Raw genomic sequence first — 13,970 nt, 5'->3', positions numbered from 1 at the left:
AAAAATAATTCCTTTACATATTATAAATTTGTGAGAACTGAGGAGTGATCTTTATAGTTTTTTACTTTTTGTCTCTTCTCTGCTCCTTCATTCTTAGATGCCTCTTAATCTGTTGTTATATTATCTTAAAAGTTATTTGTAAGCTATATTCATTTGTTATGAAGCTTAACTCAAGAAGACAATCTTCCATATACTTAAAATCGTATTCCAGAATTGTAAGAATTACTAACAAACCCATCACTAAAAAGCAGCAACATGAAGGAGAAGTAAGAGAGAGAAATTAGAAAATGATGATTTATGCATACTATATACATTGCAGTCATGAAACTGAGTGGCGTCTTCTTTTTGGAAAAGGAAAGCGATGAGTTTCTGAATGAGCGATACCTTTGGCATTATTATTACTGGCACCAAACGATGATTGCTTAAAAGTACTAGTGCTTAAACGAAAGAGAGAATTGAGTTTGCTTAGTTTCTTCGTGAAAGATTTGAAAAGCTTGTTAGCGGGGTATTGTGACTTCACAAGCTCCTGTTTCATGGAAACATGGTCTTTCTCCAAATCAGTCAGCCTCATCCTCATTCTCGCTACCTCCAGCTTCAGCTCTCGATTCTCCCTTCGAACCGACGCGTAGTTATCCCTCGGCGACATGGCGCCGCTTCCGGCACCGCTTCCCGTCCGCTGAGGGAAATGGCCGCCGAACAAGAAGCTGTTGCTGTGGTGGTGTCCTCCGCCGTTCATCGCGTTTCGCAGTCTCATTTGCTCGAAGTAAAGCACTTGAACCGCCATTTGCACCGGCAGCCTCTCGTTCTGTGCTGCATGGCTGCATGCTTCTTGAGACAGTTTCTGGCAATCTATGCTTTTGCATAACCGGTACCTCTCTGAATCCTTTATATTTGGATGAACCTATAACAAGAGACTAATTTATTAGTACATGAATGATTTTATTTCTAACACGCACGCCATGTGTTTGAGCCATGGACAATAGATGTTAATTACCCATATAAAGATATCTCTTCGTGTAAAGATGATAATCAAGAACTGTTAGATAATTTGACATGTTTGACTAAGTTACGAAATGATTAAGAGTAATGGAGAAAAGGGATTCTCTGCTTTTCTTACCTTAAGGAAGATATCAACTGCTCTATAGAGTCCATCACTCACTATGCGTGCATGATCTGGGAGTAGTTCTGCAAGTGCTGTGAATTTTGATGGCAACAAGTTTGAGTCTAATGCTACTTCAGCAAGATAGTTATCCATCAGTTTAGATACTTTGAGGATTGAGCTTTGTTTTGGCGATCCGGGGCTGTCGAAGTCGTACACCATTTGGCTTTCATCTCTGAAGCAGCCACCATCATTATCATCATCATCGTCCTCCTCATCCAGGTTAAGGAAAATTGAGAAAATCCTCAAGATTGAATCTGTGTCATATATTGTGCTGTGTGTGTTCTGAAGCGAGTTAGCCGGAATTAGTATGTCTTCTAGGATTGCCTGGTCGAGTTGTAGGCCGATTCGCCTCTCCAAATCACACCTGCAAGAAGTTGGGGCCCCAGCCGCGATAGCAGCCTTCAACAGGAATGATAAGAATGCCATTGGAACCTGGCTCTTCCTTGATTGATTAGGGAGTAATCCAACTATGGCTTCAACAACCACCCTTTGTTTTTTCTTTACTTCCAAGTCAAGTAAACTCCCTTTAACAACTTGAGGATCCCTAATAAGAGCAATCCCCTGTAGTGAACTATGTGCATAGTTTATCAAAATCTTACTGATCATATCTTGTTTTAGACCCTTTGATTTCAACACAGAAATTACTCTCTGGAAAAAATCAAGGCCAAGAACATTGAAAGATTTCCCCCACCATTCTGAGGGAGTTTCTGGTTCCATGTTTGAGATTGTCTTAGAATTTAAAGTATGATCAAGTTTTAGCAATCCAGAGGTAAGTTGTTGTTTGCATGCATTGTTTGCAACTGAATTGATTAACCTGCTAACAAGGTTAATTTCTTCTGAAATTGGGAGAAGAGTCTCACAATGGTGAAGAACACTTATGCTGTTTTGTATGCTTGGTAGAACTGACTCTTTTAGATATGATTCAGCTCTAGTCTCCAAGTTCTTCTCAGCAAATTCTTCAGTCATTTCTAGAAAATGCGCTATGCAACGTAGCTTGGCAACGTTTGAGAGAGTGAATTCAACATTTATTCCATAGCAGAATTTAGCTGCTAGCTCAAATGCATCTATACCACCAGGCACATTTTGGAGACTTATGCGTGAAACCTTTGAATCTTTTGCTTCTAGCAGCAGTTTTCTGATTCTTCCACTCCTAGAAACTAGAGGAAACTGCAAAAATTTGTTGCCAAGTACTTTAGTTCATTGTTTAAACATTAACCTAAATATATAGGTCCATAACAATAGATTTATTTTTCATTTTCTTACATGGGGAGAACTTTGAAACCATTAAAAATTCATCATATCAGAATGGCAGAATAAGGATATATATGATCAATTATATATATTTTCATAAGCATGGCAGAATAAGGATATACCTTGTGAAGTGGAAAGCTTGAGTCTTCTACTTCAATAGTAAGATCACTAGAGACTTCAGATATTGGCCTGAAAGAAACAACAAATCTAGCTGAATCATTGCATCATATAGGGGTGGAAATTTTCAATATAAGGCAAACAGTGGAGGCATACATATTACCAAAACCAAATTACCATAGACCTTGAAAGAGCCTCTTGTGCAGCATGTATTTTGCAATTTAATGAATGCTTATAAGAAAAAAGTGAAACAATCTAATCTTCCAATATCAAAATCTTGAAATAGAATAGGCCCCCAAGCCTAAATTTTGCAGAGGATAAGGTAAGTTCCAATATTGAATTTATATTGCATGGTTGGTTGTGTCATTGCGTGGAACCCATTTATGCAAATCATTGAATCCTAAAGATAAGATGGAAAATCATTTGAGCCATTCTATAGTATGGTCAAATAAGTTGATGTCTATGGCTGTCTGTTCTATTTCCACATGCAGCCAAAAAATTTTCATTTTTATTACCACATAGTCGGTGAGATCTTATTATCACATCATTATAATTATTATTATCAAATTCATTCATTTAAGGCCTAAAGATAATAAAAACACAAGAATAATAATTGATGCACAAATGTGATTATTGTCCTCAACAAAAGCAAAACATGATGAAAAGATCTGAAACCATTCACCAAAACATGCAGCGCCAAACCGCTGTCATGTTGGTAAATTACTACATCAAGGTCAATATCTGATCAGAGCTTGACCAATTACCATCGGATCAATATAATGCCTCACATGTTGTTTTCTGACATTGATTTGGATTCATTGTGACCAAGTCATATGAGAGATTTTTGGTACAATGATTGAAGGAATGCACTAAACAGTAACAAACACAATTAAAGCATGATGAGACAGGACAAGGCAAAACAAAAATTAAGGTTCCAACTACTTATGCTCTTATACTATTGTGCCAAAATTCACCCTCTATTATAACCAATTCTGGTATTGTTCTTTGAACAAATCTAATGAACTGAAGAACTACTACTAGAAGGTCTGTGAAAAATGGTTGCACATACAAGAAAATTTAATGAACCCTCCATTATTCATTCATGTACATAAATGCCACACATGTAGTATTGCAATCAAACACTTTAAATGCAAAAAATAACAAACTTGATTAAGAAGCAAAGAGAAGATTATTATTATTATTACCATTCATTGGCATGTCTTATGCTTGAACTAGGACGAAAGGTCCTTTTCCCTTGAGAAATACTAGGCTTCAATTCACCAACAGTTACAACTCCCATCTCCAACAAATTTGACTTGTGAGTATTTTGATAATAACACTGCAGTAGCACCAACCCTACTAAGGAATTGTCACTCTGCATGTGAATGGGACTATATGCTATAACCCTATAACAATCCAATTCCATACATCTATGCCAGTTAAAGTAACATAAGAAGATAATAAATTGAAGAATGAAAAATAAAAGAAACACGTGTCTGCTTCTTCTTACATTATTCTTCTTTTGTTGAGGACCACTTCACTCTGTCTGTAATAAAAAGTTGTGGTGACTAGTGATGAAGTGAAAATCACATGAAGCCATGCAAGCCTATAAAAAGGACTAGGAATGTGACAACTTTGTCAATAACAAAAATGTTATATGTTTGTGTATGCATTTTCGTTTTAGTATTTAAAGGAAAAATAATAATGCAAAAGATTTGTTTTTTATATCAGTAAAAGAAAAAGAAAGTATATACTTTTAAAGTGAACTAAAAAGTGGTACGAATATAATTTCTAGTAATTTAACCTTTATACTATCAAACGTTTTCTTGACATGAATCGTAGGAATCTGCAAGAATATTATAGTGCTTTTGAGAGTTATAATAATAATGGCTAGCTAAAGCTACCCACCATGAAAAGATTAGCATAAATAATAATATTATCATATATTCATATATGTAAAGCTCACTAAAGTAGCTCGGATTTAAATAATAGTTGGATTATTACAAGTCATAATGAGAACCACAAGTTAAGAATATCTCCAATGCTCGATTTTAGTTTTATTTTATTTTGGATTTCACATAATACTACTATATAAATATTTATGGAACTATATATTATAAAAATTAATTTAAAATTTAATGTAAAATTCGTCATTGAAATACTTAGTTTTATTTTAATTTAACAATGTTACAATAATAAAATTATAATGTTCATTTAAAAAATTTAATGAATATACAAATAATAATATTTTATTAGTCTTTTTTTTAAATGATACAATATCTCTTTATTAATATCAATATTATTTTAAAGATTGTATTCAACTTAAGTTTTAATTTTAAATCAATTTTGTTACTATAAAAGTCAATACCTAAAAAATATTTAAGTTGCTCTTTACACTAGCTAGACCAACTTAAATACATGAATAAATTACAATTATGAAAAGTATTGTTCATCTTGCAATATTTAATGACTCGAAGGTTATTCATCATGCATGTTGCATTTTTTTAATTATTAGTATATATACTATCTATTATTGGATGACGCGTAAGTCTTGGTGTATAATTTTATTTACAAAAATATTCCAATATTTAAAATGTTCACATTCTTTAAGACATCTTTAAGATCAACTAGCAAGCTCAGGAAAACAACTACGAAGCATAGTAATACGGCTTCGTAGATAATGAAAAATCTGAATGACGTAAATAATGGGTTGAAAATTTAGTTCAATAAAATAAAAAAATATTTTATTTTAATTATCTAATCAAAAAATTTTATTCAATAATTTAAAAATTTTAATTATTCATTATATTTTAATTTATTAAAGTATTAGCTTCTTCTCCTAATCCTCTACTATGTCGCTTGGTCGCCAACTAGCTTCATCGTTGCTATCGAAATTCTACTCACCACCGCTGGTTCGTCAACAAAAACTTTCATCGGCATCGCTCTTCTCTAAACCGAAAATGAACAGTGCCGCCGGACTTTTTTTCGTCGTCGCTGCTTGGTTTGTCATACACCGTCACCGGCATCGCTCACCCCTAGTGAAAATAACCATCCACTTAAAATAAAAATAACCATCCGCATATCTAGTGATTGAACATCCAACATGTTTTAATTGTATATAACTAAACCCAATCCAATCAAATAACCATTCACATAAGAATTAAAATAATCATCTGCATACTTACTAAAATGACTATCTGGCCAATAAAATAGTTTTACTGAAAGACTGTGGTGAAAACGATGCAACGACTAACACTACTGCTGCTCCTTCAACGATTTGATAACTACCCGCCGCAGTCACCGGTGAGGATGAAAGTTCTTCTCCAGCGATTCAAGTGAAAACCACTCAACCACTAATTCAAGTGGCCATTGATGTAGAAAATCACTCAATAACTAACACTGTTGCTGCTCCTTTAACCGATGAAGATGAAGGATTAAACGAAGAAGAAGAAATGATTAAGAGAGTAAAATTGTACAACTTTTGCTGACCTCGCAAGAGGAGAACGAAGAGTGGCATAAAAACAGCGGCAACAGTGGATAGACGGTGGGTGAGAGGCGTGTTGGGCTGAGCGTCAGAAGAGGAGGCGCGTCCGGTTGATTGGCAGAAGTGGAGGAGTGTCAGGCTGAGCGACGGAGGAGGACCGGGATGAACGACGGTGTGAGTAGAGGAGCGAAAGTGAATTAAAATGAAATAAGAATCTGATGTAATGGTATATTAAGAGGAGGTTACGTTGTCTAATTCTAATAATTTAAGTTTAAAAAGTTGATTATTCTAATAAATTGAAAATCTAATTTTAATAATTAATTTAATTTTTCTATTTTTAAACTGTTGGTAAACGTTGTTTAACATTTACATTGTTTATGTATATTTTCTCTAATAATAATAATTACTTTGATGCATAATATAATATAGTGTATGATAATGGAGCTGATGACTCAATGGACAACCAATTAGTACATCATGTTGAGCCAAATAAAAGGTAAACAAGTAACAACTAACAAGTATGCATTAAAATAAAAGACACAAGTCATGATAGTGTAGCTATCACAATTACTAATAATGTGACAACTGCTGGATGAATCATGGTCTCACACTGCATCGATCTGGTGGTCATCATGAGGCCATCAATTTCTTTTGTTCAATGGCCGAATAGTCCGCTTGGGTAATCATATCATAATTTGATACCAAACTATAGATATATTTTTATTTGAATAATAATAGAGAATCAGATTTTAATTAGTTAATATTATCAAATTTTATTGTAATAATAATTTTTATTTTTTGGAGAATTTAAAATTTAAAATTTAAGATTTAAAATATAAAATATATAATAAAAAATTAACTGATATTGATTGAAAAAACCAACTTATTAATTGAACTTTTTTATTTTCTATGGTTGTGAACTTGGAATTCTTAATATTTGAACACGTAAAAATAGAATATTTATGCACATCCAACTCAATTAAGTTATAGCGTTTAATAAGAATTTAGATGAATATCACATCAATAGTCAAAACCTGATAAATACACAAATATTGGTGCGGAAAAGAAAAATTTAGGTATGTAAAAATGATTCGCCGCATATTATGTTGCGCTAGTTAAATTTTTTACTCTATGCTCTAGAGTGTCACCAATTTATTTATCAACATTTCAGGCTTTACAGCCAACAATTGCCATTCCATCCAAGAAATATGATTATATATATGAACACCTGGCAGGTGGTCTTAACTCCTATTTATGTTACAAACTTTACAGTAACATTGTAAATCTTCAACTTATTATCTATGAACTAAGAGCAGCTTTATTTAGAGTCAAATGGTAAGACAGGATTAAATATTTACAGCAGGTACTTTCTGTTTGATTCCTCATTTATTGGTACACTTCTTTTTTAAAAGAACAATAAACTAATTACTAATTACTAATAGAAAAAAGAGGGAGGGGGTTGGAATTCCGTTGGAACTTAAAGGACAAGTGAAAATTAACATATCTAATTAGAAAGTGTCATTTGATCTAATCATGAGCTACAAAATATTGATTTCGCTTTAAAATATTAGTTTCGATTACGATTGTCCGTGGACCGAGTTGAATGGATTGAAGATTTTCCAACGAAACCCATTTCATTTAATTAGTGGGTTGGGTTGTGTGGGTATTACAATCTCTTAACCCTAACTAACCCAACCCAAGAAATATTTATTTTATATAGTTAATGAAAGTATCTATTAACTAAAAAAAATCAATATAATTAAATATTTATCAGCTAAATTAATATGATAATGATATCATAAGTCCAAATATATATAAATTTTTAAAAACTTCACAAGGGGAAAAAGGGAGAAAGAACTAAAATCAACACCTTCAAATTAATTAACAAATTAGAATTACAACACATTTACTGGTCTAAGAATAAATATTAAATACCCTTCACTAATTTTAAAGGCCCCCATAGCCATAGGGTTACCCTGTGTTCCCAGAAAAATACTAAAAGCAACAGTCGCTCTCCCTTCTCGAGCGAGGAAGGTAACTGGAACCGCCATTTTGCAGCAGTGTAGGGTAGTATCTGGAATGCCTCAGTAAAATGTACACATACCAAAACCATTATCCCATGAGACCATTAAAGAAAACACCATATCAAGTTTTCTATTGAAGCTTATTCCACATAATAATATTATAATTAGATAATATATGAACATAATTCGAATGGCCTACGCTGGTGAATTATAAACACTGGAAGGAACTTGGAGTAGTTTGAACTAGATATTCAATGAGACTATAGACAGAAGCAATAGAGGCTAATGAAACAACATTCAATGCTAATGAGGAAAAACCTTTTTTCTTCCATTGGTATAATTAATTAGCCTGCTAAACGTATTTCATCGGTTTCCTATCTGGTGCTTCGGCTAGTGCTTAGAGGGGCAGAACTCTGAGTTGAGAGTTGCACATCAGATAGTGAGACAGTTCCACCTTGTGAAAAGATTAAACTGACAGAGGTAGTGGGACTATTTCCAGAAGAAGGCATTCTGGTTGAAAAGGAGGATTCCATTTTGGACCCCGACATCAATTCAGGCCGAAGCTCTGAGGATGTTAAGGAAGGAGCCAGGGTAGACAGCAAAGACCCAACGGGGTATGGAGTTACTGGTGCATCGGTCAGGGAAGATGTCGATGGACTATATCTCACAGGCCCGAAAGGATGGTCAAATTTGCATGTGGAGCCAAACTTGCAATGCCCGTTTTGCAAATAAAATGCACAAGGTTGAACCCCCTGTTTTCTAGAAAAGGAATTGATTAAGAAAAACTTCCAACGAAAGTGCATCAATTATAATGCTGCACTGCATTATCATGCAGAAACAAGTAACTCAAATTATTAAAACATCTGCAACAGGATTAAAAGGAACAGGCAGAATTAGATATGCTTTTTACTAGTAATCTCAAACTATGTAAGACTACCTAAGTGAGAACAAATCCAATGCACTTAAGAGGTATCAATAAGAACTATTAAGTAACCTTCTTGAGAGAGAGAGAGAGAGAGAGAGAGAGAGAGAGAGTATTATTGATTTGAATGGTTTATGGTTATAATGAGAAAGGAAACAAGTATGAAGCAAAAACAGCATGTCCTCTAAAGAACTCGTCATACTAATAATGTCTAATACAGTAATCAACAAAGGATTCACTTATGTCAACAATCAAAAATTAAAACAAGGAATAAATGAACAAAAAGAAGTCCTACATCAAAAGATGATACCTACCTATATAGTTATCAGAAAACCAAAGATAGCAGAATTATATTAACTCATTCAATCAGATTCCTATCCCTGAACACCAGTAATACTACAGCTAAAAAGATATCTTGAGAAGCCAATATAAGCAGGGAATTACAAAAATGATAGCATCTTCTTTATTCATCATTGATAGCAATATGACAGTTACTTTTGATTCCTATCACTATCAAGTTTGACCTTGTGCAACTGAGGTCAGGGTTATGACTTAAATGCCACACATGGGTACTTGATACCCTCAGAGACTTCTTATTCCGAATCCTATTAATATAAGTTTCTTCTCAGAATAATCAATAAGTCCCGGTGTCATACCCTAAGTTGGAATATTTATCAGCTCGACATACAAGTACAAAAAGATGTTTCAAAAAGTCATTTGCAAACATGGGTTCATTGCGCAGATATGCATAACACAACAAAAAACTGTGGCCTGACACAAGTAAATGGTCAAAACAGGAATTCAGCGTACGTCAATACTGTCCAGAGTCAGAGAAGTGGTTTTTTAACATGACAATATCAGCTGATATAGCGCGAGAAGGAAAACACACATCTTTAATTAACATCTTCGCTTTATCAAATAGCTAAAAATAAAGGGGGTCATGCGTTTTGCATACAGACACTAGATGTCAATGTAGCTTTGCCCCAGGCATGTATTTTATTTGTCTCAAACAAACTGCCAAGATACATGCCCCAAGTAAAAATAAAAAGTAAATACTTTATAAAGTTCTCCAAGCCATATGCATGTTTCACCCTCTTATATGGGAAACTATTGTTCAAAAGGAGAAGAAATAAATCCCTTAAATTTCATAATCAGCGTACAATACATAGATTCAATTATGTCGCGAAATATCCTGAAGAAAAATCAACAAATGTTGAAGGAAGCAAAACATCAGAGAAACCACAATAAGTACAAATCTGCATGTTTAATGCAATATAATTGAGCCAAGATCTACAGAATTTATATCTAATCAGATGACTCAGAAAACACTTAGCTCCAAGTCTTCAGTTCATTCCAGGCAAAAGAGTAGATTAAGCAAATAAGTCATTGAGGCCTACAACTGTGAAATTGCCACAGGTGCCAAAAAAAAAAGTAGCTAAGATATGAACAACTAATTTTAAATTTAAATATTAAAAAAAAAACAAATAGAACATCATAAGCTATAACTTGAAAATACATTATTACCATATAACATGAGATGGACAAATTTGAGGCAATAAATTAAACAAAATAGTCAAATCAAATGAGTAACTGTACTTACCGGACGAAGAGGAAGACCAATGGGGCTGAGAAGTGGTCGTGTCACACCCCTATCCCGTGGATGATCATATCGACAAGCCGATCCAAATTTACAGTCCCCTGTTTTAAGATAGTATTGGCATTCAGGTTGGCCAGGACGTTCAGGAAAAACTTCCTCCTTCTGACCACTGCCTGAGGGGCCAATAGAAGAGGGCAGTGGAGTATATGGCCTAGCAAAAGCTGATGTTGATGAAGACAATTGGGTCACTCCATATAGAGAAGTAGCCCCAACAGCAGGTTGAGCACCAGGAGATAACACAGGACTAACAGGTGCCTGCTCCAATTTAATGGCACCACCATTAAGTAACTACTCAAGAAAAGTCAAAATAAATAACTTTCTAACACAGTATTTTTATCTCACCGAATAAGGACTCCATCCAGGAAATGGAACAACTCCTGGAGAAAGAAGTACAGGACCATAAGCCCCTTGAACGTACGAACCAGCCAACATAGGAGGCCTAGCCACTCTCAAGCTTGTGGATGCTCCCCCGTATTGGTCAGGCAGAGGAACCGTAGGAGATTGCACCTGTTGATAAAATTGAGGTGCAGAAGCCGGCAATGATGTGCCAGCAGCAGGATGATGGAATTTACAAGTCACACCAAATTTGCACTGCCCCGTTTTCAAATAATAGGAGCATTCTTTCTCACCCTATTGTGGAAATAAAAGTGACAGGTATGGTTTAGCCATTGCATAATTTGCTATCAGTTAAATGAAAGAAAAGAAAAGGGATAAGACTCAAACCGGCCGTAATGGGTATCCATAAATATTTAGTGGTGCTTGGCTCAAAGATCCACCTCCATGTTTTGGATGGTGAAATTTACAGGATGCACCAAATTTACATGTTCCAGTTTTTAGATAATACTGCTCACCAGAAGAGACACATAATCAACATAACAAGCGGATAATTATTACAAATATAATAATGTAAGGATCCCATCAGAGGCTGGGACAACCGAAATGTAAAAACAAGAAAGTTCAGGTCTTAATGATTCACATTGCATTATTGCAAGTAAAATTAAAAAACATATATATACCTGACATGGAGGTTCCCCCGCTCTTTCCGGGTACTCCCCTGTTGCTCTTACAGCCGCAGCAACCTGAGCAGTAACTGATTTAATACATATTTATACACTTGTGCAACCATATGATTCTTACTAAGATTAGACGAAATTAAATATTAGTTATCTAGATTGATCTTGTGGTACTTATGCAACAGGAAACAAATTTGCTCCACCTGAACTGCATTCAGTCCGCATTGAATAATTCCAAATCCAAACCTCATTCCTACTCTAAAAATCACAACTAACATTTAAATTTACAAAAAGGAGAAAAATAGTTCATTAAAAAAAAGGAACCTACCACAAAAGAAAATAGAATCACAATGTTAAGTTAATAACAGCACATTAACCCTTTAGCACACAATCCTAAGTCCCAAACTCAGCTATAGTTAAAAAGAAAAAGAAAGCACTATGTGAGAACCACAGAACTAATGCAGATAGGAGTGCGACACTTCAATCCAACCTAATGCAGACATCATTTAGATTCACAATGAAAATGTTACCGCAGCACGGTCACGAGGGTGATTGTAACGGCACCTTGCACCATATCCACAGTACCCGGTTCGCATGTAATACACGCAATTCGGAGCACTGGGTCGCTCCGGGTACGATTCGCTGCTAGCCAGCGTCAACTGCCACATTGATTCTGCATCGAAACCACAAAATCAGCCATATCCCCCAAACCCTAACTCCCACATTAACAAAACCCTAACAAAACCGACAAAAAGGAGTAAAAATTCGACCCGAAGCGAAACCAAAAGTTGAAAAGGGGAAAACCTTCGAGGCCAGTATCGGGGCCCGGCGAGCGCCATTCGGGCTGATTCCCCGGGTTCGACCCGTTCCTCCCCGGGTTGCGACCGTAAAGCTCCATGGAAGCCAGGTTTTGTTTCTTTCTGCTTTTTGTTTTTTAGGGAGAAGCTTATGTACAAGTTTAGAGTGTAACAAGTGAGAGTCTGAGAGAGAAAGGGACGTGTGTTATTGCTGTGTGCTTTACAGAGAACGGGGATCGTGGAGGGTTCTAGAATGTTCTGGAAGGAAGAGGGAAGGAAGAAGATCGGATACGTCCGCTCTCTTAGCCGCTGGGGTTTGCGTCGCGAATCCGAAAAAGAAAGAGAGAGAGACTGAGATGGACAGAGATGGGTTTTGTTTCTCTCTAAGACTGTAACGGAGCGTGTGTTTCGTGTGCTTTCTCTTTCTCTCTCTCTAGGACTGTACGGTCTGGTGTAGGCTTTTTTTCCAGCTCCATTTTTTTTTCTTTTTTCTTTTTTTTCTTTTTTTTTTTTTTGGGTGCGTACCCGCCAAATGGCGCACCTGGAAAATGATAATATTCGGGGGAATAGTTTAGTTTAAACTTGAGGGGCTGAGGAGGTGTAACCGACACTACTAGTCTGTGGTGAAATGACGCGAATATCCCTGCGGGGTAATAATGATGGGCGATGGCAACGGAATGGGGTTTTGATTTGGTTGGTGTGGTGTGAGCTGTGACAAAAGTGGGCTTTGATATTTCGGTTCGAAAATGGGGGATGAATTTGTCATTTCAACTTTACCCTAGCCTCCTACTTTTTGCTGGTCCGTTTAAATTGTACCACCTCATTCCGAGCTGTCCTTTTATTTTCTCCTTTTTTTCTTTAATTTATATTATATTTATACAGGAGAAGATTCTTATTATACTTTGATGGATATTTAGAGCATAAGATAGGTGAATCATGTGACTATAAAGACTTTATAATAAAACGGTATGGGTTAAGAATTTCTTGAGAAGTTCATAAAAAGGAAGTAGGGGTTGAAAACAATTTTTACAGATCGTTAGTTATAAAAATGGAATGTGGTATATTTTTTTAATTGTTGATGGCAATACAAAAATAATATTAAAAATAAAATTTATTTTATTTTAATTATTATTTTTATTTCCTTGATTCTTATTATCGTTTCACTTTGTTGTGTTGAGCTAGTTTGTCAAAAAGAAAAAAGATATTTAGAGTAAATGAATGTGAATCATGTGACTATAAGACTTCATAATAAAGACTGTATGGGCTAAATTACCAAAGAAAAAAATAGTATGGGCTAAGAACTTTTTTAGAAGTTCATAAATTGTAACTTCAGTTGGTGTCAAATAATTTGGATATGTCAAAAAAGAAAAAGTGTTTGCAAATAGGGTTTCAGTTTCAACCGTTTTAAATTTCAGTTTATTAAAAGATTACAACATACATTATAATTCTACGTTCAATTCTTATTCTTGTTTTGTAATTTTAGTTACCAGCCCATAAGTCAAAAAAAGGGGAAGAAAAGAAAGTTACATCGTTATATACTTAC

General features: G+C 35.0%; 2 protein-coding genes across 7 annotated transcripts; both read right to left on the bottom strand.

Annotated features, from left to right (window-relative positions):
- Nucleotides 1-152: 152 nt before the first annotated feature.
- On the bottom strand, nt 153-4,080 carry LOC112695833 (BTB/POZ domain-containing protein At1g03010). Of its 4 annotated transcripts, none has more exons than XM_025748334.3 (4): nt 3,736-4,080; nt 2,536-2,602; nt 1,118-2,329; nt 153-901 (listed from the first exon to the last, which is right to left on the bottom strand). In XM_025748334.3, the coding sequence occupies exons 1-4, from the start codon at nt 3,954-3,956 to the stop codon at nt 320-322; spliced, it is 2,082 nt and encodes a 693-aa protein (XP_025604119.1). In that variant the 5' UTR covers nt 3,957-4,080; the 3' UTR covers nt 153-319. The 4 variants fall into 4 exon arrangements, with proteins under 4 accessions (XP_025604119.1, XP_025604122.1, XP_025604120.1 ...); XM_025748337.3 differs by lacking the exon at nt 3,736-4,080 and adding an exon at nt 2,687-3,702; XM_025748335.3 differs by lacking the exon at nt 3,736-4,080 and adding an exon at nt 2,708-3,013.
- A 3,788-nt stretch (nt 4,081-7,868) lies between these two features.
- On the bottom strand, nt 7,869-13,128 carry LOC112695832 (zinc finger CCCH domain-containing protein 32). 3 transcript variants are annotated; one of them, XM_025748332.3, is made up of 7 exons: nt 12,435-13,128; nt 12,161-12,303; nt 11,634-11,696; nt 11,341-11,460; nt 10,960-11,247; nt 10,561-10,872; nt 7,869-10,359 (listed from the first exon to the last, which is right to left on the bottom strand). In XM_025748332.3, exons 1-7 carry the CDS (start codon nt 12,526-12,528, stop codon nt 10,354-10,356), a joined length of 1,026 nt encoding a protein of 341 aa, XP_025604117.1. In that variant the 5' UTR covers nt 12,529-13,128; the 3' UTR covers nt 7,869-10,353. The 3 variants fall into 3 exon arrangements, with proteins under 3 accessions (XP_025604117.1, XP_025604115.1, XP_025604114.1); XM_025748330.3 differs by having other exon boundaries at nt 7,869-8,797; XM_025748329.3 differs by having other exon boundaries at nt 7,869-8,790.
- Between the last annotated feature and the right edge of the window lie 842 nt (nt 13,129-13,970).

The sequence above is a fragment of the Arachis hypogaea genome, chromosome 6 (genome assembly GCF_003086295.3).
Source record: "Arachis hypogaea cultivar Tifrunner chromosome 6, arahy.Tifrunner.gnm2.J5K5, whole genome shotgun sequence".
Lineage (NCBI taxonomy): Eukaryota > Viridiplantae > Streptophyta > Magnoliopsida > Fabales > Fabaceae > Arachis > Arachis hypogaea.
The sequence above is the reverse complement of the archived record's forward strand: the minus strand, read 5'-3'. Positions and strand labels throughout refer to the sequence as shown.